Source organism: Quercus robur, chromosome 2 (genome assembly GCF_932294415.1).
Source record: "Quercus robur chromosome 2, dhQueRobu3.1, whole genome shotgun sequence".
Taxonomy (NCBI): Eukaryota; Viridiplantae; Streptophyta; class Magnoliopsida; order Fagales; family Fagaceae; genus Quercus; species Quercus robur.
In genome coordinates, this window is record NC_065535.1 from 21276661 (window position 1) to 21300655 (window position 23995).

General features: G+C 34.6%; 2 protein-coding genes across 2 annotated transcripts; one reads left to right on the forward strand and one right to left on the reverse strand.

Moving 5' to 3' along the window:
- The first annotated feature begins 220 nt into the window (after positions 1-220).
- LOC126712863 (uncharacterized) lies at positions 221-4799 on the forward strand. The gene is made up of 5 exons (XM_050412356.1): positions 221-714; positions 3499-3549; positions 3708-3770; positions 3876-3944; positions 4071-4799. Exons 1-5 carry the CDS (start codon positions 370-372, stop codon positions 4290-4292), a joined length of 750 nt encoding a protein of 249 aa, XP_050268313.1. The 5' UTR covers positions 221-369; the 3' UTR covers positions 4293-4799.
- Positions 4800-7179: 2380 nt separating this feature from the next.
- Positions 7180-22570, reverse strand: LOC126712864 (aberrant root formation protein 4). The gene is made up of 14 exons (XM_050412357.1): positions 22312-22570; positions 21884-22060; positions 21643-21792; positions 19156-19219; positions 16641-16816; positions 16495-16554; positions 16094-16244; positions 15917-15976; positions 15559-15827; positions 15401-15472; positions 15116-15193; positions 14822-15028; positions 9647-9698; positions 7180-7617 (listed from the first exon to the last, which is right to left on the reverse strand). Exons 1-14 carry the CDS (start codon positions 22393-22395, stop codon positions 7406-7408), a joined length of 1812 nt encoding a protein of 603 aa, XP_050268314.1. The 5' UTR covers positions 22396-22570; the 3' UTR covers positions 7180-7405.
- Positions 22571-23995: the final 1425 nt, after the last annotated feature.

Consider the following 23995-nt stretch of genomic DNA (forward strand, 5'->3'; position numbering starts at 1 on the left):
AAAATAAAAATTGAAACTTGTCAGTGCCACATCTCTGTGTGTGGGGTCACAAAAATAAAAAAGAAAAAAAAAAGAAAGAAAGAAAAAAGAGTCAGACCGATGAGACCCACACACCCACCCTAACTACGAAACCATAGAGCAACAACAACAAAAACGAATAACTGGAATCTACTCCACCTTCTCCATATATATATACTCTCTCTTTCTTTTTCTCACTTTCTAATCTCTCTCTCTCTCTCTCTCTCTCTCTCTCTCTACCGCCACCCCTCTCTCTCCCTTTGTCTCTCTAAAACAATCTATCTCTGTGGTGTTCTCTCTCTCTCTCTCTCTCTCTCTCTGTGAAAGAGTCTTTGGTTTTGTAGAGCAAACATGATGGCGAGGGACGAGTGGATGAGAGCGGCGATGACCGACGACATGGTTGTGGTCCAGCTCCTGGTGCGGTTGAAGCAGTCACAAGCGGCGTCGTCTTCTTCTTCGCTCAAATCTCCGCCTAGAGCTGTGGTTCCGCTTCGGTGGGGGATAAGGCATCCGCGTTCCAGGTCAGCAACGTTGAGATGCGACGGCGCCGTTTCACGGAGGAAGGATGCTGATTCCACGAGATGCAGCCCTACCACTCCTCTCTCTTGGAGCGGTGGCGCCTCCCCTTCCGCCACCGCCGATGACTCCACCAGCTTCCACACCTCTCTCTCTTACGCCGCCACCGCCAGATCCAAGGTTCTTTCTCTTTTACTATGACTATCTTTAACTTTGTGTTTTTGGTTTTCTTTTTCGGTGTTTTCTTTTTCCGGCCGCCTGATCTGTGACGTGTCAGAGTTTTTTTTTTTTTTGGCTTGACCAATATACCCTCGACAACTGGTTAAATTTTCGTGTTAAGGAGCGGTGGAAACGAAGGCTTTGGAGTTGGTGGTTAGTGTGCCCGAAGCCTAGACAGTAGACATTCTTGTCTTCAGAAGGACGTTTCTTAGTCCTTTTACCATTTTACCCCCTCCTTTTGTTTACCTTATTTACTCACTCACTCTGATTTGTTAATTTCGAGAACCGATATTTCCGTTTTTAGTTTTTTACGTCGCGTGTCGTTTTCTCAATTTCCCAGCTGACAAGAGTAAATCTCTCAACATGTCTGCTTTAAAATTTTACTCCTCCAGTCTCAAACGGTATTTTGTTCATCGCCGATGAATCCGAGATTCATCGTCGGCGGGCGTGTACATATTTTTTTATGACCAAGTTACCCCTGTCCGGTGAGGTCAGCAGATTGAAACAGAAGGCTTTTTTTTCACGTTTTCTCATCGCCTCTTTCCCCGTCACCTGTCATTCGTTGTTCCACTTTCGATTTGACTAAAATAGCCTTCGAAAGTTTGCATCAGAATCTGATGGCTTGAAAGCGTACAGGAAGGGACGGTTTTGTCAGAAAAAAGCAAAACAGTCATTTTGATCACTTTCCTCTTTTTCACCCTGGGTTAAAAAAACTACATAAAAAGAACTCCGGAAGTTTCCCTCACGCGATCTTTCCTTGTCTTTTTATTTAACGAAATTGCCACTGTTTGAGAGTCAAAAACCTACCTTTGAGGGCGTTTCGGTCAATAAAAGCATGGTGTGGTTAATCGCTTTTGTAGATAAGTCTGCATTCAGTTTGGTGTGGTGTTGGTACTTTTGTGAATTGATTATTATGTGGGGTGAGAAAGTATCAGATGGATCGCGGGTGTACTGGAAGATCATTTATCTCTCTGTCTCCATTGATAGCTTTTTGTATTTATCTAATCTTTTTTATGTTTCGAGATTGGGGAAAGCATTGGGTGTGGTTACTTTCACGTTTGATGATTGCACCTGGGCGTGTCGGATGATTGGGGGCCGTTGATCTGGCGGAGTGTTTCTTGGTTAAGAATCCAATGGCCAAGAATTATTTTGTTGACGTTTTGTTTTTTTAAAAAAGGGTTTTTGAGAGTTATAATATGGTGTAGGTGTGGAAAGCAGTTCTCAACTTGACTCTTCTCTTAGCCTTGAGGAGGAGGTAAAGGATTTTTGATAAGAGCACGAACTCATAAATTTTTTTTTTTTCTAAAAAAAAACCATCATTTTTTTTATTTTTCATCGAGCATAAATTGTGCAAAAGGTCGTGGTTCTAATTCTTTTTTCTTTTCTTTTTTAAATTTTAATTTTGATTAATGGGTTTGGCTTATTGGCCTTGCAAAAGAAAAGAGGGAAGGAAAGGGAAGAAAAAGGCATGGGTATGTGTGTGGGCATTTGAGGGAGTCACGTGAGCAATAAAGAAAAGGGACGGTCACGTGGCTTTGGCTTTGGCTTTGGCTTTGGCTTCGATGATATGTATATGTTGTGGAGCGAAACCAGCCAGTGGTTCCTTTGGTTGCGGGGTGGCTTTTCCTTGAAGGGTTGACGATTGTTTCTCAAGTGGGTCCCTCTTCTTTCCGGATCTGCTACCTGCCTGTCTAGTGCCTACTTTTGGGTTTTTTCACACTTTTGACTCTTCTTTTTTGTTTTAGTAATTAACATATCTTTTAATTTCCTTTCCCCTTGTCAATAATAAATTCTCTCATTTCCTTTTTTATAATTGATGTGGGATTATGCTGTGAGAGCTGGTTTTTTTACTGTTTACACAAACAGCTAATTATGAGGTGGGAGTTTTGTCTAAGTAAAGAGTTAGGAACCCTCTTATAGAATCTTTTTGGGAGCAAACTTTTGTTGAGATTCTTTTTAATCTTTTTTAAGGAGTTTTGTTTTGTTTGGATTTTTTTTTTTTTTTTTTTTTGGGTGGGTGTTTTAAGGATCAGGATGAGAGGATTATAATGTATTTAAAATGGGTCCCACCGCGAAAAAAAAGGTGCATGTGAGCATCTTAATTCTTCGGGTTGTAAGAGAAATCCCGTCAGTCATCGTCCGGCGGCAACCTATCGCCACTTGCCATATGTTGTGGCAACATGGCCACTTGAGGCACTGCTCTACTTGCTAAGACTCTCGTATCATGATGATATGGTATGACTCAGATTGCAACAATTGGTGACTTTTCTAACTTAGGACACCAACATATATCACTTTCTTTTCTTCTTTTGCTGCTTCATTTTTGGGTTATAATTCGATAGATATATACAATTCCGTCACTTCCTTTTTTCTTTTTTTTTAAATAAGAAAATGTTTGGGTCCTACTTAAGGCTAGGAGGCTTGGGCCAATACTAGCATTGATATTTTTATTTTTTCTCTTTAGTGAGATGTATTTGGTGTTTTTATTCGGTCAAGTGTCAACAAGTCAGCATGCTTGCCTTTTCAGGCCTTGAATTATTGCTGTCCTTAATGGACATGCGTTATTGTTTAATAAACAATATTGGACCCTTCCCATCCTTTTTTTTTTTTTTTTTTTAACCTGTGTGTGTGGTTGCTTCTGTTATCCGTTTCTCTTATCTTGACCTTTATTGCGCAATTATTATTATTTTATAATAATATTTCCTATTTTGACTTATGCAATACGTGTTGGATGGGATATTTCAGGGTACTGCTACAAATGAATCCACCGCTACCAAGAGGACAAGAAGAAAAAAGGTACTACTACACGCATATTTATAAATCTTAATGCTCTTCAATATACACACGGGCTACACATACATATATAAATCTTTTCTTTTTTCTACTATTACATACTGGAAAAAGTTATGAAATTAGATATGGTTCTGATGTGAAAGATTAATGAAATTTTGTAGACATTTGCTGAACTCAAAGAGGAGGAGAGTTCTCTGTTGAATGAAAGGATACAATTGAATAAGGTGCGTTCTGCGGTTCATGCATCTTGGTGCTTGTTGACTTTCTACTTTTCAAAAAGTTTGTGCCCCCTTCATAGTAATTAATTTAATTATTCATTCTTTGAACAGGAGCTAGAAACATTGCGTGCAACTTTTAAGGAACAGAGTGCCAGGAACGAGAGCTTTAAGAAAATGAAGGTGACCAATCTCAATTGTTCTTTCATTCTCTATAGACAATACCCTGCCCAGATGATTTTTTGTTGTGTGTGTGAATTTTTGTGGCTATTCTGAGAAAAAAAAAAAAAACACTATTCTGTTTTGCAGCTTGATTTGGGTTTGCATTCTGCAATGAATCTGAGTGCAAGCCAGAGAGTAGGCTCTTCAACCTTAACGGTACAAGACACGAATGATAATCGGCCGCAATTAGATTCCTGCGAGGCAGACAAGGCTGCCTCCGCCGACTGTAGTAACTTAATGCTTCCTGATCTAAATATGATGCCAACTGAGGAGGATTCTGGCTCAGAAACTTTATATGGGATGAGCTAGAGGAACACACAAACAAGTTGACTGCTTGTCTTCTCTTCACCAAACCACATGGCTATAAGACTAAGTTACTAACCATCAAACGGGGTCTCTATGTTTATTGAAAACATGATCTGCTGGTACATTGCCAAGGGGGACACACTTCTGTGGATGTAACTATATAAAAACCTTGGATGAAAACACAGATGCATGGACTTGTCAATTCTTTGCAAGGCAAAACCAAGTTGACAAAGTCATGGAGAAAAGAATTTTTGAGGGTAGTGTAGCAATCCTAGCCATTAGGCTTCAGAAATTCTTAAATTTTTTAGGGTTTTTTTTTTCTTTTTTTTTTAACTTTCCCCCACTGAAATTTGTTGGGGTCTCGTTTCTCCTTTCAGAATTTTATGTAGACATAGTTGTGTTATTCTTTATAGGTCAAAGAGCTCTCTCTTTTTCTTTTTTTTTTGGCCAAGGAGCTGTCGGACTCTTCCCTTGGTGGTTCTTCAAATCAATTACGATTTTGTTCTTCTACTCTCTCTCTCTCTCTCTCTCAATCAAAATTTCAAATTTCAAATTTTAGCTAAGAATTGTTTGTTAGTGCAGAAAGAATCATGGCTTCTGAAAAGCGAAAACATATGATGGGGCGCATATGATATGATATGAAAGAGCCTCTATCTAGTTCATTAGTAAATACTAAATGGGAATAATGACGAAGTAAATTAAATTGGATTTTTCATGATGAATTCTGGATATTGAAGACCTTTAATTTAAAATTAAACAGAACAGATGAGTTTTATCAAGCGTCACGCGTCACAAAGTGTTGCTGTGATTGTTGTAACTCAATGGTTAACCGCAAAAGGCATTAGTTTATTTTAGGCACAGGTCTCGAGAGAGACTTGCGAGAATACTTTCTTTTACGCCCACACCGCCTTAGATCTCTTTACAAAGCCCTACCAGCAACAATATACAATACACCGTTGGATTTCGGCCTTCAGGTTTAATTCCATGGAATTCGAGTCCAATTTAGTGGCGATCGGCTTTGATGCTTCCCAATGTCAAATGGAAAAAGCTAAGGAATGAGGGAGAAAAAACCACGTGAAGAGGTCATATTTTGTGTGCGTTTACGGAGCAACCGCGGCAAGCATTTTGCATTTCTTTTTCTGAGTTCTGTGCATTATTTACGAATCTTTTGCATTTCTTTTTCTGAGTTCTGTGCATTATTTACGAACCTGTAAGTACGAAAAACACAGCAAGAAGCAATAAATCTGGGTACCACGGGCACTACTCATAGTCTAAAAATTATTTTGCTATAGTATTTTCAGCAATAAATTTTCAGTTTTCAGCATAAGTGATATTAGCAGTTGTAACTTGAAGCCTCACCAAGGCCCCATAGAAAAAAAAATTTCCCTTCATTTCCTTTTAGAAAGAAAAGTTATGCATACAGAGATCAAGTTATAATTATTACATTCTTTTTAAATTTTAATAAGAAATAATTATTGCTCAATTTTAAGGAATAGCTAAGATGATTCGGAAGCATATCCCAAATAAATGTCTAGTTAATAGACCTATTAAGAACAGGATGAATTCATTGGCCTGTTGATACTTTAGAAAGGAAAGAATATCAAAGTAATCCTGACATGTACTACCGGAATACTTATAGAATACTTTCAGAATACTATAAATAAATACTTTTTACTCTCACATAATAGTAGATCCTACTAATTAAATTCATGGTGAAACTCACAATTTATGTAAGAGTGGAGAATACGCATTTATGATACTCTTGGAGTATTCAATAATTTTCCGTACTTGTTACCATTTATCATCAATGAATAATAAATAATGCAAGAGAGGATGCTAGAAATATAAAAAATGAGGAATGAATGCCTAATTCAGACTATTATGACTATTGGGAAATTTAAACATGTCTTTTGCTAATATTGATATGTTTGTTTAAATAGTATGGTTTTAAGGTACGAAAAATTTTAAATTATAACCCTTATCAATGCAGGGCGGGGTGGGGAGGGGGAGGGGTAGGGCGAGGCAGGTCTAAAAAGTCTAAACCCATCCCCGCCTCATCACCTTTGCGAGGCGGAGAAAGCCCACGTGGGACGAAGCGGGGAGGAGCAGGTCAAGCGAGGCAAGGCAAAATTGTCATCCTTGCGACGCACCTGGTTAGAAAGATTAACTTCAATTTGTGGAACGACTTGAGGTGGAAGAATGTGTCTGAAATCAGGAACTAAAACCCCTCAATCCAGGAGTTAGATCTTGTTATTATTATATGAGCATCCAAAAGAGTAGTGTTTATTACATGCACTCCTTACACACTTCATTTTGAACTGAAATTGTGAGTTGGTGACACAATTTTAAGTTTGCATGTGTGTTTGTGTGTGTGTGTGTGTGTTTTTTTTTTTTTTTTTTTTTTTTGAAAATATATTATTTGAAACATGATACCAAACACATTATTTTACATTATGAGTACTTTAAATAGGTGTTTTTACGACACATTATATTTCTTAGTTTTCATATCATTTTAAAAACCAATACCCAAATACTACTACCAAATGGGCCCAAACACTTTTCTAGTCGCACATCCGGGAATAGTAAGGCATTCGTTCAAAATGAGAGACGGTGGAGTTGACCCTGATTTTATGGGGTTTGAACTAGGCAAGCTGGTTAGATGCACCAGTCAGAGGGCTCTGGCTAAATTGTCAGAATACATGGCAACCATATTCACCCATGCCCCTTCTGATTCATCAAGATTTCATCTTGAATTTATTGACCTCGAGTCCTACCAAGCAAGATTCTTCATCAGATTCTTAAGCCATTGCGGATAAATAACTCATTCTGGTCTACATCTTATGTTAAGAAATGTTTGATAAACCTTTTCAATCCAATTACTCATTAAACCTACGGAAGAAACCAATCTTACCCATAAAATATATCCTGAATTCTATCCATTACATAAAAAAATAAAAAAATATATGGCACTAAAATTTCTAAATTAGATTAAAACACAACGAACCGTTGCCCTGGAAACGTTACCTTTTCTATCCGATTACAATGCCGCTCAGATGTGGTTTACCTATTGACTGAAACATCTAATAGCATACACATAAGTGACAACTTTATGTAGATTATTTCAGCTTTTCTTCAACAAGCTCAATACACCTGTACAAAACCAACTCAACCGGGTTTAAGGTACAGACTGCATCAAATGCAAGCTGATCACAATCATTCCCATTCTCTGCCATTATGCCTGTCACAAGGGTGCGCAGAGGTAGGAGCCACTCATTGTATGCCTTCTGTAAATTTTCCTTGGACAGCACTCCAGTGTAGTTGGTTTTTCCTGTTCCATTTGTTACTTGAGTCAAAAATACAAACAGCATCTTTTAGACGTAATTTTAAATGTATTATCTTTCTTTCTTTTTTTAATTAATTTTTGGGAAAAAAATGCAACCACACCCCTCCAACTTTGGGTAAATCGCAAACTTATCCCTTGAGATTCCAATCTGAAATGAGTGGAAGGAAAAATTCAGATGCAAAACACACGTCCTTTTTGCTTTCCTTTCCTCTTTCTTTTCTTCTCTATCTCTATTCTCTTTTCTCCTTCTCCGATCTCCCTTTTCTCTAGCCAGCCTTCCTATGCCAGGCAGGCTCTGTGTAAAGCAGCCTTGAGTGTTTGAACATTGTTCCCTATTGTTTTTTCTTAATGTCTGGATTGGGGGTTTTCTGTTATTCCATGTCCATAGGTGAGAAGATATAATTATATGAATGCCATTCTCTAATGAAAGGTGCCATATCATTTCATTTTCCTAGTTTGCTGAGTTTTGAAAATGGTGCTTATTTTCTGGAAATGGTAACACTGAACGCTTTTGGTGAGAAATCAAGAGATTCTGTGCCTTTTTCACTTGGTTTGTTTATTCTCATTTGGAGGAGAGTGGCATATTGATTTAAGGGTTGTGTTAACGGGCACCGCAAGGTGCCCGTTAACCACAATTTTTTTTTACTTTTTTCTGACAAAAGTTGTCTTTTTTTGCGGTTTATGTCAATTTTTTCAGTTTTGTAGGTACTATTTGGTGTCTTTTTTGACTTTTTCTGACAAATTTTTTTGTCTTTTTTGTACCTAACAAGCACCAAGAGGTGCTTGTTAACATTCCCCTTGATTTCAACAATGGAACGTGGCAATCTGACACTGTTTGTCAAACCATTTTGTTTCTTTTCTCTGTTTATGGTTCTCTGGGTGTCTGGAAATATAAAGCTAGTAAGATTTTTACACCATTTTAGAATATGATTGATTAAATCATTGGGTGTCACTTTTGATTGGTTTTGTTATTAATTTTCTCTTGCAGCAGGTGCTCATTTGTAGGGCTTGATATTTGAGTTTGCAATTTGTAGTTTGGGGAGAGGATTATGTTGATGCTTAAAGATCAAATGGCTAAGAGAGGATTACGTAGATGATTGTGATTTAAATTGCAGAGGCGGCCAGTGAGAGAGAAGAGAGATCAATGAAGGAGAAAAGAAAAGAGGAAAACACTCTCTGTCCACACATTGTGCACAGTTAACCTAATTTCACCATTTCAGTAACTTTAGGGAGTTGAAATTTCAAATTGGAACATTGGGGAATCAGTTTGTAATCAACTCAAAGTTGAAAAAGTGTGGCTCCATTTTGCCCTACTTTTTGATAGATAATAGAAATCTCATTCAAGAAAAAATATGGGGAACATTGAACCCATGAAGCTTTGAATGTAAAACTTAACCCCTATGACATTGTTTTATGTGTATGGTTAAATATCCGCTAAAACAATAGGTGAGTTCCTCGTGCAATGACGCGTGTCCATATTTAGAGTTTCATTTTCACAAAACAATCCCATAATGGAGGTCTGTGTTACAGTCAATAACCTGTGGGGTGAAGTACTACATAATTAACAGTTTACACAAACAATACCACAGGGGGGTTTTAACTATTACATTCAAACCTCAAGGGGTTTCGTGCTTTTAGGGAAACCAAAAGGGTTTTTTTGTGTTCTTTTGTGTTCTTTTTGTAAAAAATGAAAAGGGTATAGCACTAATAAATGGCAGCTATAGAAGAGATTTGTAAAAGAAAAGTCAATATATATTATTTTGATAATATTAAAGAACTTAAGTTAACAGAAAATATATATATATAAATATATAAATCTGTTGGGATATTTGTCATTATTTTGGTGTATTTCCATTTGTTACCCCTTGTTTGTCCTTTCCTTACTACCATATAAAAAGCAGGATAAAAGGATTAGCAGTTTAGCACTAAAATTTATGCAACAACAAAGCACACTGGCATGGGTAAAACCTTCTCCCTACTGGCTTAACCTTAACTAGAAAAAATAATGAATTACCTGTTGACTCTGTTATTAATACAAATCTGTACAAATTGAGGGCAGATAGAACCTGTGGAAAGTTTGATCAAGGAATCCATTAATTAGTCAGCACTGATTCATTAACATATCATAACTCAAATTCAAAGATAAAAAGAAATCTTCATCATTAGGATGAATAAATAAGTTACTCTAAACACTTCTAGGCTGTAAACATGTCGTCTTCTTTTGCACATTTTTTACCCAAAAGTTTATTTACCTATTTAATTTTTAAAAAAAATGGCTAAACTAATAACATTATCATAGACGGCATACTAAAACCACAAATACATGTCTTGGCATAAGCCAAATAGAAAAAACACTACCCACTGTGAACTAAACCAACGCAGAGCATGGACATGGTTGTAGTATGTATTTTAAACAATACACGAGGTCTGTCAACGCACTTCCAGAAAAGAGCTTTAATGCTATTAAAATTTAGCAGAAAATGTCATATGTTTAGTAATTTCGCTAAAGGGCTTTAAAGCTGAAAACAGTTTTAAGGCTAAAGCTGAAATTTTAAGCTCTAGTGTTAAAACTCTCTAGTGCATTGTTCCAACTTTTAATAAAAATAATGAATTGAAATAATTGCCCATACTTATTTTTCAAATGACACCTAATGGCCATCTAAGTTTCCACTGATTTAAGAGAGAGAGAGAGAACCACAACAATTAAATGAATACTGACCATTAATTGAATTGATTGGGTTCAAGTCTGATAATACAAGGCATTTTTATTATGTCCTCTGTTAGAGTTATTGCTGTTGTTTATTTTTTGTATATTAGTACAAGGATAATGAATAGACATAATTTCCCATATTTATTTTTTAAACAACACTTATGGCCTGTTTGGATGTTAAAAAAAGGAGGGGGAGTAGAGTAGAGGGAGGGAGAGTAATTTAATTATCTTGTTTGGAAGTTTTTTAAGGAAGGAGAGGGAGGGATTTGGAGGGGTTTGGAGGGGTTTCAACCACCTCTAGCCCCTCATTTTTAATTCCCCCAAATTGGAGAGATTTGGAGGGAGAGTAGAGTAGATAAATTATTGAACAAATGAATTCTCCAATTTATCCTTTTTAAATTAATAAAATTACAAACTATTATATAAATAATTTTTGTTTGTTTCCCGAGAAAATTAAGGTGAATGAAAAAAAAAAAAAATTGAATCTCACTAGCTAGGGAAAAAGCCACGGCATCAGAGCCTACAAATTTGAAGCCTAACACGGAGTCAGCATGTTGTTGACTTCTTGTTGTGTTGATCATGGCACAGAATACACAGTGACACTATGACCTTCTAAACTGGTTGTTGACTTTTGAACGTTACGTTTACAAAGAAATACTAGGAAAAAAAAAATGACAACATGTGTTTATCAATTGACAATTGCAACTTCCTCCAGTGTTGCCACTCACAAAACCAAATTGGAAGTTTTTGTGCTTACGTGTTGTTTCTCATTACTTGGCCTCTGTTTTGTTGCTGAGAAAACAGAGGAATTTTTTTTTTTTTTGTGTTCTTCTTCAGTTTTGTCCACTGATAAGGAGCTTTCACTTAGAACAAGATACATAGTTGTATTAGGTTGAGTAGTCACAAATGATAATGAATCTGAGATTTAGAAGCTCCAATTTATTTTTCTTTTTGTACAATTTTAGTTACCACAAGGCCTTACCGAAAATTTTATTTGAATTTAATTAGTTATTTTTTAGTTTATATAAGCTTTAATGGTTTGCAATTTGTTGATTTTTATATTTAGCGTGAATAATTTTTAGGGTTCTTAACATTTTGAAATTATAATGAAAAAAATTCACTAACATATTTTAAGATTGAAAAAAATCTTAGAATAAATTAATCATAGTCTAATGTTGAAAGTCTATTTTCAAATAGGGGTAAATTTGTCTATTTAAATCATTTCCTCTCCTCTCCATCCTAATTTTTAAAACATCCAAATAAGGAGAAGGGCTAATAACTCCCTTCCTCCTTACTAATTTCAAAAACATCCAAATAAGGTGGAGGGGAATCATTCCCCTCTACTCTCCTCCCCACTACTCTCCTCCCCTCTACTCCCCTCTACTCTCCTCCCTCTCTAAACTTCCAAACAGGCCATTAATGGCCACCTAAGGCTCCGTTTGGGAGTTCATAAGGGAATAGAATGGAATGAAATGATCATAAGGGAATGGAAAGGAATGAAATTGAATGGAATGTATTTAAGTAAGGGAGGAAAAGAATGAAATGGAATGGAATTAAGTAACCTTAATTGGATGTTTTAAAATAAAGAAATGGAAAGGAATGAAAATGAATAGAATGTAAGTAATTATATTTGGGAGTAATATGAAAGAAATGGAATGAAATCATTTTATGATAATATTACTATTAGATCCCTATTTTAAAATAAATAGTTGAATATACAGAGGTATTTTGGGAGTTTTAGTGAAAAAATCATTAAATCTAATTTCATTTCCTCCCATTCCTCCCAATTTTGAGGGGAATGAAAATTTGAGATTTTAAGGGAATAGAGAGGAATGAGTATTCCCTTCTACTTAAACTCCCAAGCAAGGGAATGGGCTTTCCATTCTCTCCATTAAAACTCCCAAACAAGGGAATGAAATAACATTCTATAATAATTCTTTTCTTTCCTTTCCATTCCATTTCATTCTCTCTTCCCAAACGAAACCTAAATGTCCACTGATTTTAAGAGTGACAGAGAACAACAAAAACAACAATTAAATGGATATTTGCCATTAATTGAATTAATTGGGTTCAAGTATGATGATATAAGGCATTTTTATTATGTCCTCTTTTAGAGTTTTTTTTTTTTTTTTTTTAAATTTAATAAAGTACTAGGGTATTCTTGTAATCTTGCCATATTATAATCTATATATATATATATATATATATAAAACCGAAGCCTTTGAAAACTAAATAGCGAGAGAGTCCTAACAAGAGTCTCTTATATATATATATATATATATAAGAGACAAAATCTTTGAAAACCCTAAAGCAATCTCCTCTGTCCGTCTCCACTAAGAGAAAAAACCCTAAACTTCAATTTCTTTGGTACGCTTGCTACTGCTTTTTCTCTTTTTTGTGAATAAGTTTTTTTTTGCTTTTGTTTTGTGTCTGGTGGAGGTGATCTTGCAGCTGTCTGTTCTTCCAGGCCCCATAAGATTTTACATGACTTTCATTGGTGATGGAGTAGTACTTTACAATACATAGTATAACTACAAGTATTGTAGTAAGTTTGCTAACTTTTTGTGTGGTTCAAAGATGCTATATTCTATATTATTTTAGATTATATAACCTTAAGCTTTACCTTATGGAGACGTATGTTAGGTTGTCTCACATCAAAAGTAACTTATTGCATTTGTTGTACAAGTTTTTAATTCCTTTTGTGTGGATTTTTTTTCACAGCTGTGGAGTAAGGTATATGCACTATATGTTATCTTATGTTTTCTCTTATGGTGTCATGCTTCTTTGTTTATTAATTAAAGATTATGTTAGAAGCTTATATTATTTGCACCTTCAAAGTGTTTGACAATGTTTGAACCAAATTTTTCATCAATTAGGAAGAATTAGATAAAAAAAAACTTAGAAAAGCTTTCCATCCTTACCGAAATTGTCTCGCAATAATGACTCTTTTTTTTTATAATTTATAGGTTCTGAGTCTTTTGATTTTTAATTTTATTGTCTTTTGAGAGTTTGACCATCTAAATTTTTGGATTCAATTTTTTGCAATATTTGAAACAGTTTAGCAAATTTCAACTGTTATAACTATGAATTATTCTCTTGAAGGTAACCTATCTTTCTCTTATATTTCTCTATTTGGTAGTCATATATATAAATATATATATATATATATATAAATATTTTTTTCCCTTTCAGACGTTTTAACATCAGAATTTTTTAGTTATTTTTTTCAATATCTAAATTTGTTAGCTAGATTTTTTGCAACCCATTGCATGTTCAAGCAATGGCTTATTCATCAATTTGTAACTCAAAAAGATAGGAGCAATTCACGTAATAGTATAGTTTCATAATTAATTTAAAATTTTATAAAATTATTTTAGTCTATTATAAATAAGTAAGATCCCGTGCATTGCACGGGTTTCCGACTAGTATAATATATACATGTACTAATTCTCTCTCTCTCTCTCTCTCTCTCTCAACCCTAATTTTCTAGTTTACAACTCTACTTGGTATAAGAGCATGCGCTGAAGTAATACACTCCAAAAAACTAGAACAATAATCAAATTCAACTAATCAGCCACCAAACAACTTCTAAAATCAAAAGGAAACAGATTCCAATTAATAAATTCCCGGCAACCAAACCATAGAAAAACACAAAAACCACACAAACCAACATCACATATCCTCTTCTAAAGTCTATTTTGCGATAGAAGGAAGCCTGCCAAAAAGAGCTGGAAAGTCATATCTGACAGTTGGTGCCGAAAAAGAAATTTAAAAAAAAAAAAAACAACAACAACAACAAAAACAAAACAAAACAATGGAAATTTACAATCATACCAGATGGCTTCAAAAAAAAAAGGGAAAAATCACCAAAATTATCAAGGGATGCCAGTGAGTGAAATAATGTGGTTGCCAAATTTTGGTGACCATGTCAGTGCTGAAATTAGCACACCGATGACATCTGAACACAATCTCTAGAGTGTTTTAATGGGTTATAGGTTGGATCACAATGCTTTGATACCAAGTTGAGTTGTAAAATATGAAAATTTTGGGTTAAGAGTAAAGAAAGAGAAAGAGAAAAATAGAGACAGAGACAGAGGAGAAAGAACAAAAAATTGTTTAGGCTTAATCAATCAGTCCCTCACCTTGGCAAATATTTATGTTATGGTGATATGGCAAGATTACAAGAATATCATTATGCAGTATAATTAATATGACTAGCAAATAGAAAAATAACAGTAACTCTAACAACCTATATGCTACACAAGAACTTTATTCACTTATCACACATATATGGTTATCCAGTGCTGTGGCATCCAATTTTCAAGAGAGAGAGAGAATAATAAATGCCATAGCAATCTGCTAAACAGCATAAAGAAATATTGTAAAGGAACAAAATAAAAGTCGCAATATAAAAAAATGAAGCATTACTGACAAAAATAATAAAATCAGAAGATTTTAAAATGCTACTAGAATAAATACCGCATCACCATGCTCAGGAAGGGATGGAGGTCCTCCCTGCGGCGGCCTCAAAACAAACTCCACCAGTTCAAGGACGCTGGCATTCCAAAAAAATGGATTTGGGCATTCTTTATTTCCAGTTTGCTGAGCTTCATTATTTCCCATTGATATTCTTTTGCGATTTTCCATGTACATTTCCCCTTTAACAAGATCTATAAGAATTGCAATCTACAAAACATTGTTATGAATACATCAGATAATGAAGCCTTGACTCTAAAAGGTTAAAAATCATAGAAACTGGCTTGAAAAAATTACCATGGAGGAAGAGTCACTATTTGTAATCAAAGCTTTTAAAATGTCAAACCTCTGAGAAATTGGAATATCAGCAAGTACCTGGTTTTGAGTAGCAAAGAGAAGCAGGTATTAACAATGCATGTACAGAAGGTAAAAAAGAGAGAATATAGTGTAAAACACAGTAAAATCTTAAAAGTTTTAAATTAAAAATGGTAAGGACCAAAACATAACCCACTTTTGGATAACACAGCAAATAAATTTCGTGTAGATTTACAACATCAAGGCATTAAGAGATAAATTCCGTACCCTTTTAAATGCATCAAAGGAGAGCTTCCTTAGCACAGTATCTGGAGCATACATGATGACCATTTTAATAGCCTGAAATGTTAGTTTTGATCATCATAGAAGAAATTTTAATAAGACAAATGTATATAATGTATAAACTAAAGCTGACAAACTTCTACCTGTAAAGCAGCAAAAAGACTAGGCATATAAGATGAGAAGTCTATATGTTCATCACATTTTTGGGAGATGTTTTCATCAGTGATGCAAAGCAAAAAGTCGATGGCATGTTTCTTTAACTCCCATGGCAGATTAACAAAAGAGTAAATGTGCTTCAACATGCCTACTGCTTGCCACCTTTCAGTCTGGTTACTTCGAAGTTCATCCTTGACAGCAGTCAGGTCCTCATTAGCAGCCTGAGCAACCCCATCCAAAATATTGCCCCAAATCACTGCCTCGATAAAATTAAATGCATTTCAGACAAATAATATCTGGAGAACTTCCAATAGAATGATCAAATCTGTATTCAAAAGCATGAACCTGAAAGTGATGCACCATGTTTGACATAGGATAAACAGCTCATATAATCATCTTCATCTTCTGTGCATTTTGTCAAACAGAAAAATGTAATAATAATAATAAATAAATAAACAAATGAAAAAACCAACAAGCTAGAGCAAGAGAGGTGATCAATATAGTATACAAAAGTAAGTATACCTCCTGTAACAATGTTGGTCATTTTGTCAACATCAGACCCAGTTATTAATCCAAAATATGATATGCTACAATATGGGTAGAAGCATGACAATCGTGACACCAATTGATGACAGCTTGATCTTTTATAAAACATGCTGACTGAGACAAGAGCCTGCATATCAAGGGTGTATTTCAGACACATACACAGATATATTAAAAAGCAGTAAAATAGATAAATAAGAAATTACTACTAAAATACAAAATTTTAAACAAATAAATAAAAATAAAAAAAACGCACAAGCAAATGAAAGAGGAGAGATGATTATATACAGTCAAACACGAAAGTATTTTCTAGATGTAACAAAAAAAAAAAAAAAATTAATGCTCAAATTGGAAGTTCAGTTCCACAGAGAAATGCCAACCATGATTTGCAAGACATATAGACCAAGTAGAGCACGAAGTTTTTCATTTACAATGCCCTCCTGTTTCACAGAACGGAAGGTCATCACAATCTCATAAGAGGATATAAAAAATATAAAGAATAATACTGTATGGGAGTGTCACAGACCAACTTTGTGCAAACTTCATGTATAGAATTGGCAATGCCTACAGCTCTATCAAACAAACCATCAATTTCTGTATCTCCATCTTCTGGCTCTGAAGAGATGACCTTTAAAACACTAACGATAACAGGAACTGCTACTTTTACTTGCTCAAAGTGACGCCTCTGAATGGAAAGAAATACTGAAAACCAAAAAGAGTATGGACCAACAACTTTCTCAGCCCACTGCAGGCAAAAAATGTAGCTTTCACATCTTTCATACACAGTCACACAGATTTTAAGCACGGAACCACATTGTACAAGAACAGAACTGCAAGAAAATTTGCACATAAATATAAAATTTAGACATCTTTATTTGGTTAAACTTTTGGTACATGTGCCCATAGAAAACCAAGATATATAGAAATATCTCTCAATCACCAGTTGTCAATATAGATACTGGATCTGAACTAAGATATATAAATTAGGGTAGTGGAAATTCTTTATAAATGGCTTCAATAGGCTTGAAAGCTATCCCTATAGTCTCAACATAATATAAATAATAAACTGTCCAATTTTCACTGGGCAGCTGCATTTCAACTAAAAAGAAATCAAGAAGAGATAGCTATTTGTTAAATCAAAGAGCATTTGTTTAGTTAGTCAACTTTGCAATATTCTTCTCCAAACATCAGCATCCAAGACAAGATTAAATTTAGTTTAATTTGAGATGGCTCAGTTCTCCTCCAGAAGGAGCTTTGACACCTTTAAATTTCCGGCTTGAACAGGCCTAGGCTCAATACAGCTGAATTTTCCGAAAGGACCCTGAGCAGTCAGCCAATCTGCAGTTGATGTCTCTGACCATATCTGTGGCTATGTTGTAGACTCAGCTCAGCCCTGTAATTGTGATGCCCGCCCAAATTGCACAAAAACCTATAAGTGACTCCATAATTTTCCCTACAAAAGACCAGCTACTTCTGCAGCACTAGGATTGCTCTTAAAAAGAGCTATTGCAAACAAGTTGCTCACTAAGGACTTTTCTGTTCCTTCACTTCAAAATATGGAACCCAGCATCCCTTACACACATATCTATTCCTCTTACTTCAAGTTGAAAGGACTCTGGCTTAAAATCCACTTTTCATAACGTTAATTAAAGGGAAACCCCTAGAAACAGTAATGGCATTGAATAGAATAACACTTTATTACCTATGACACAAAATTAGAATGCGAACCCCAGCATAGAGAAAGTTGCTGAATATAAATCTTTTTCAGATTTAGACATTGCCTGACCAATTAACCCAAATCACTTAAGTCCCAATATTTTGCCCTTCAAAGATTTGAGGTGGAAGTATGGAACTGGAAAACAATACTACATGAAAGGTTTCCCTATAATTTGATGTGCACATTTAACTAACATTAAGAAAACTGGACACATATTTATAAGAAGACTGAGGAAACCCTTCCAAATCTTTATAGATGTCAAACAATGATCATGAGTTGTGTTTTTTTTTTTTTTTTTTGGTTATTTATAGCTTTAAAATTAATTTCATTATTTGTACTTATTTTATTCCTTTGGTGCCTGTTATTCATCTTTTCAACTAAAAATTAGCAAAAGAAATATTTAAAATTACGTTTAATTACCATTTTGGCCCTCAACCTAGCCCACCCAATGTGTAACTAGGCTTCTTGTGAAGACCCTCCATAAATGATATCCATGCAATAGGAAGAATGCATGCAATGTTGAGATCAAGGGATGCTTGATATACATAACCTCTAGTTCAAGTACTTCCACAATCAAGCACGACATAGAAATTATATGGTCCTTGAGACCAATAAGAATAAACATAGAGAGAAATCATATAAATTAAAAGAACCAACAAGAATAGGCAGAAGATAATCATGGGAAGGCGCAACCAGTTGTTGCGCTTGGACAGGTTTCCTCCAAGCAATCCCTCCTCCTTCGAAAAACTAGAGAAATTATTTTGCTTTATTTTTTTCTTAAATAATGATCACGTGGCATACACGGTGTCATCCAGTTAAAATAAACATATTATTCTAATCTCGCCATTTGCAACATCAGACTTTCCACCCATTACTTAAAAGCAGTGACTATTTTGACACAAGAACAAAAGGTTAAGGACTAGAATGACACAATTGAAAGGTTAGGGATCATTTTGAAACATGTAGCAAATGTTGACAACCAAAATGGTAATCAAAACTTAAAATTATTTAATTATTTATTAAATCTTTAATCATTAATATATCCCTGCCATATCATATCCAAGATCAAGAATCGATGTATTTTTGTGTTTGTATCAGAGCATGTTTCATCAAATTATTGTGCTTTTATTGAATTTATTTTACAGATAAATCAATTGTATGTAATAATACTACGAAGAAGAAATTATGCAAAAAGAAGACATTATCAGCAATTTCTCAATTGGATTGGGCCAATTCCATGGATGCCGTGTAGTTTATTAATATGTAAATAAACTAATATACCACTGCTTTCATCCATTAAGGCAACACAAATGAATTTCATTACCTTTTGAGAGCCCACTTAGGAGAGGGGCAACATAAGCAGAAGCCTTGATCGTCTTACTTAATGCCTGGTACAATCAAAATCACTTGTTAGCAAAAATCTAGACCACAGAACAAAAAGTAATTACAAGTAATAAAGTTAATGGATCAATTAAGCATACACACTCCTCTACAAATATAAGAAGCAATGAAAAATACAGAGGTATCGCAATTATCCCACATAATTGAAGCAGCAAAATCTAGGTTCACAAATATCAGATAACAAACTGAAGACTAATATCTGATGGATCATATATAGAGAAATCCATTTCAATGCATATAAATTATTATAATGACGTCATAAAGCTCCATTTCTAATGTCACTCAAAACATGAAAAATTAAGATTTGAAAGCAAAATGAATAACAGAAATAAGTGCTGAGAAAAACTTGACACGTAGGAGTCACAAAGTAAAAGACTAATTATATAATGGAATTAATAATTGTCAAATTATTTAAATCCTAAGTATGTAAAGCAATAGATTAATTTGAAAACAAATAAAGGTGGCAAAAAAAAGAATAACAGGAATAAAGATGGTGAGCAGCATAGGACCAGTAATATGTCCATGTTGGTTACAAGTTCTACAGTTTAAAGTAATGGACATTCTCCATTACTGTTCTAAAACATGTCAAGCTATGAGCAAGTCTGTATAACAATAAGATAATTTGAAACATTCATCAATAGGAGGTGAAAAATAAAAAGCTATATATAATGATAGTGTAGAAAGTAGGAGCTACATATTGGTTAGGAGCTAAAAGACACTAGACGCTACATAATGTCAGGAGTTGAGAGGGGCACTAGGCAGGGAGGTGACGAGATCCATCATAACATTTTCTTTTCACAACTCTAACACAACCATCTAATAAATTGGTATCAAAGTCAAAGAGTGGTGCATGTTGATTAAGAGTTTTATGGTGCAAACTGTTAATATTTGCAGTTTTCAGGACATGTTTTGCTATCTTGCTAGATCTTCTAAGATTAGTGAAGCCCCAGATTTTTTTTGTTTTTGGGATAAGTAAAGAAATATTTTGTTGCAAAAAGACTACTTCATGTACATTTGACACAATCTAAAAGAATTATGAATAAAAATGATTACGTACAGAAAGGCAACAATTGAGTCCAAGAAACCACCAAGCGTGAGACCAATCAAATAAAGAACTAGTAAACATAGCTAACAATTGAGTCCCAATACTTTCCGCATCCTTAAACATACACCAACCAAGACACCACCATAGAACCGCAATCATTCTTGCTTTCCACAAAATTATGCCTTAAAATTCTTCAAGTAGGGAAGCCCCATTTCACAATTAAAAAATATGTGGTTCTTCAAGCTAGGCAGCCCAAGATTATTCGTTGACCACAAAATACATGAAAAGTTGTGCTCAATGACCCTAGAGTATCAAGTACTTCTCTCATAAATGTTGGAAACTTTTCAAAAACCTTGTCTTCCTCCTTTAACCCACTATATCACAATTAGCAATTTATATCACATAAATATATCTTGAAATTCATCTTTGCTTCACTCAAACTGAAATCTCAAGACCTTTTACCAGGCAGAGCCCAAAAGTTTAGAGAAAATGTTGCCCCAAATAGCTTCCTTTTGTGTGTTTGGGATGATCAAAATAGGAGAATCTTTAAAATGGCAGAACTCTCCTCCCCTTAGTGTAAGAATTTGCAGTCCTGTGTTTTTGGCCATGATATCTAAAGAATTTAAACAAGTTAACAAATTTGTTCACTTAATATGCATATAATCTTAGCTCTCTGTTCCGGGTGTTTACTACAAGATTGAGATATTTATTTATTCATCAATTTAAAACAGGCTTGGCAAACAACAGAATTCTTCCAACACTCCTTCCATGACCCCTTTGAACCCCTCCAATACCCAAATTTTCTGACTCTACACGAGCTAAAACACACACAGATACATGATGCAATTGCATTGTACAACATGGGAATATGAGACAACCAAACCCTAACTGGCAATCATTCCAAATTAGTAATCCTAAACTAAAAATGAATCTTCTCAAACTTTGTTCATTAAATATCCTTAGTAAGTAACCGTGCAATCCAAGTACACATGGTTGGACAGCATAAATTCCACCAATGGAAATGCTAGCAGAAGCATTACATGGTTTTATCTCTGTGTGCTCATAACTATATGTTTGCCTATAGTAATAAATTACAAATCAAGCCATACTGAAATTTTTGGAGAAACCCATTTCGTTTTCATGATTTGAAGTCAATTATGCAGAGTGTAGCAGTAAGTAAAAATTTAAGTAAATCAAAATACAGAGACGTTATCAAGGACTAGCCAAAATTTCACTTTTTTCTATATAATGTTTAATTCAATATTGTTATAAAGATTCAAACTCCAAACTTACGTATTCCTAAGAAAACAACAAAACGATATAAAGATTCATCACAAACTTGACTACATACATACACTAACATACCTCACAAAGAATTGAAAGCATGTCCCTTGGATTACACATTGCTATAAATCGATCAATTACACTATCAGCAATCTCCAAACATCTGTCCGACACACATGCAAACTTCGCGACTGTCTTTGGCAGCACCAATGACAGAGCATCAATAACTTCCTGCCACACCACCAAACAATTTATGAAGCTGTCAACAAATTACATATAACATTGATTAGCAACAACCAACATAATGAGGAAAATATTAAACCTGGTCCGATGAAGGCGAACACAAATATCCATGAATTTCTAAAAGAACTTCCAATGCATTGTTCTGTGCATCCACATTATCAGGGTCTGATAAAGCAGCATCTGATATCGTCTCTAGAAAGTTGACAAGCTCCAAGACCGAGTTTTCGGATTGATGTGAATCTCCCCCTTCAATCAACTACAAGATATATATAAAAAAACTAAGATTATAGACATCAACACTAAGTTTGGTTACTGGTCATGGTGTTAACTTTGTTATTGTTCGTATCTTTTTTTAAACAAATAAATGAAACCTCAAGACTGAAGTGTCAACTAAGCCAATAATGATACTTTGTAGGTTTAGTTTTTTTTTTTTTTTTAAGTCTTGGTAATTTTCTCGGGAACCAAACAGGAATCGGGAAATTCGAAAAGTGAAGCGGCGGGACTTACTTTGGAGCAGGAGTTGAGGATTTGTCGAACACGAAGCACGAGAGGAGAGGAGGGGCGGTGATCGTCTGCGCTCTCCTCTGACATGGCGCCGATGCAACTTGAAATCGAACAACTTCTAGAATCTGAGCTCTCAGAAGTTCGAATCGTCTGGTTCTAGAATTGGAAGCTTCGGCGTTAATGGTACAAAAATTCGAATACTCTTGTAACCTCTCTTCCAGTACGAGACTCGGCGGGGTTTGTAGACCGCATTGGTGATTTTTTTTTTAATGAGGAGAAAATAGAATAACAATAATAATTTTTAAAAAAAAAATTTTGAAGAGGAAACAGAATAATAAATAAATAAATTTAAATTTTAAAAATAATAATTAATTAATTAATTAATTAAAAAAAAGATTCCAACCCTAATCTTTCACCCGGTATATAAAGTGCCCAAAACTTTTTTAGAGTTTGTTTGAATACCACTTATTGCTAAAAACTAAAAATTTATTGTTGAAAATATTATAGTAAAATAATTTTTAATTGGCAAAAACACTATCGCAAAAACTCTTCATGCCTTTTTAGTGCTTGGCTGGTCCATGAACAATGCCATGGACCAGCCAAATGCAAATGCAAACGCAGAATCATCACAAAACAAACGCACACTTAGTGGTCAATTAGTCTTCTAATTTGAGCGAAATATTACAATGTGGCCCAAACTTTTAAGTTAGACCTAAGCAAATCACATGACTTATGGGTGGTTTTTTTTGGAAAATAACACTAAAAGCCAAACTATTTTGTTAGTTAGTAGACTTTTGAAACTATTTTACTAACTAACAACTTAAGAGTGTGAGTCTTGATTTTGAGGTTATAAATCGAGTATAATTTACTCAATTTTCCCATTGCGCCAGCAACTAAGGTGGACAAATTGTCCACAAAGGCATGTAAATCGAGTCTAACGGACTCTGTTTCTGGTCATTGAAATCGAGTCTGTTGGACTCGAGTTTGCTACATTGAAACCAAGTACATTTGACTCGATTTATAGGGAGTCCCACCAGTCACTGTTTCACGCTTTTTTCAACCACGTGGATATAAAACTCAAGTCTGTTGGACTCGATTTCTCTTTAACAAAAATCAAGTCTAATGAACTCGATTTTTATGAATGGTCACTAGCCCCTCCACATGTGGCATGTGGGTCCCAGTTGGGACCTTTTTTCCCCCCTTACCCGTCTCACTCAGTCTCTTCAGCTCTCACACCCTCTCTTCAACTCTCATAACCTTCTTCACTCAGTCACAATTTTCCCCAGCTCTCACACCCTCTCACACAACACTCACCTCAACAACACTCTCTCACAGGTAATGTATTATATATATTTGTACTTCAGTTATGTTATATATTTATTGTGTTATGTTTTTACAATATTGGGAATTTTTTTGTTAGTTAATATTGTGATTATTTGCTAGATTTTTTTAAAAAACAAAGTTACAACATATTAGAATTTTTTTTTTTTGTTTGTTAGTGTAAATATTGTGATTAATTTATTTGTTAGTATATTGTGATTATTTGCTAGTTTTTTTAAAAAAATATTATGATTAATTATTGGGAATATTTAGTACTAAATATTGTGATTGATGTTATTACAACATATTGGGAATTTTTTTTTTTGTTTTTGTTAGTGTAAATATTGTGATTAAATTATTTGCTAAG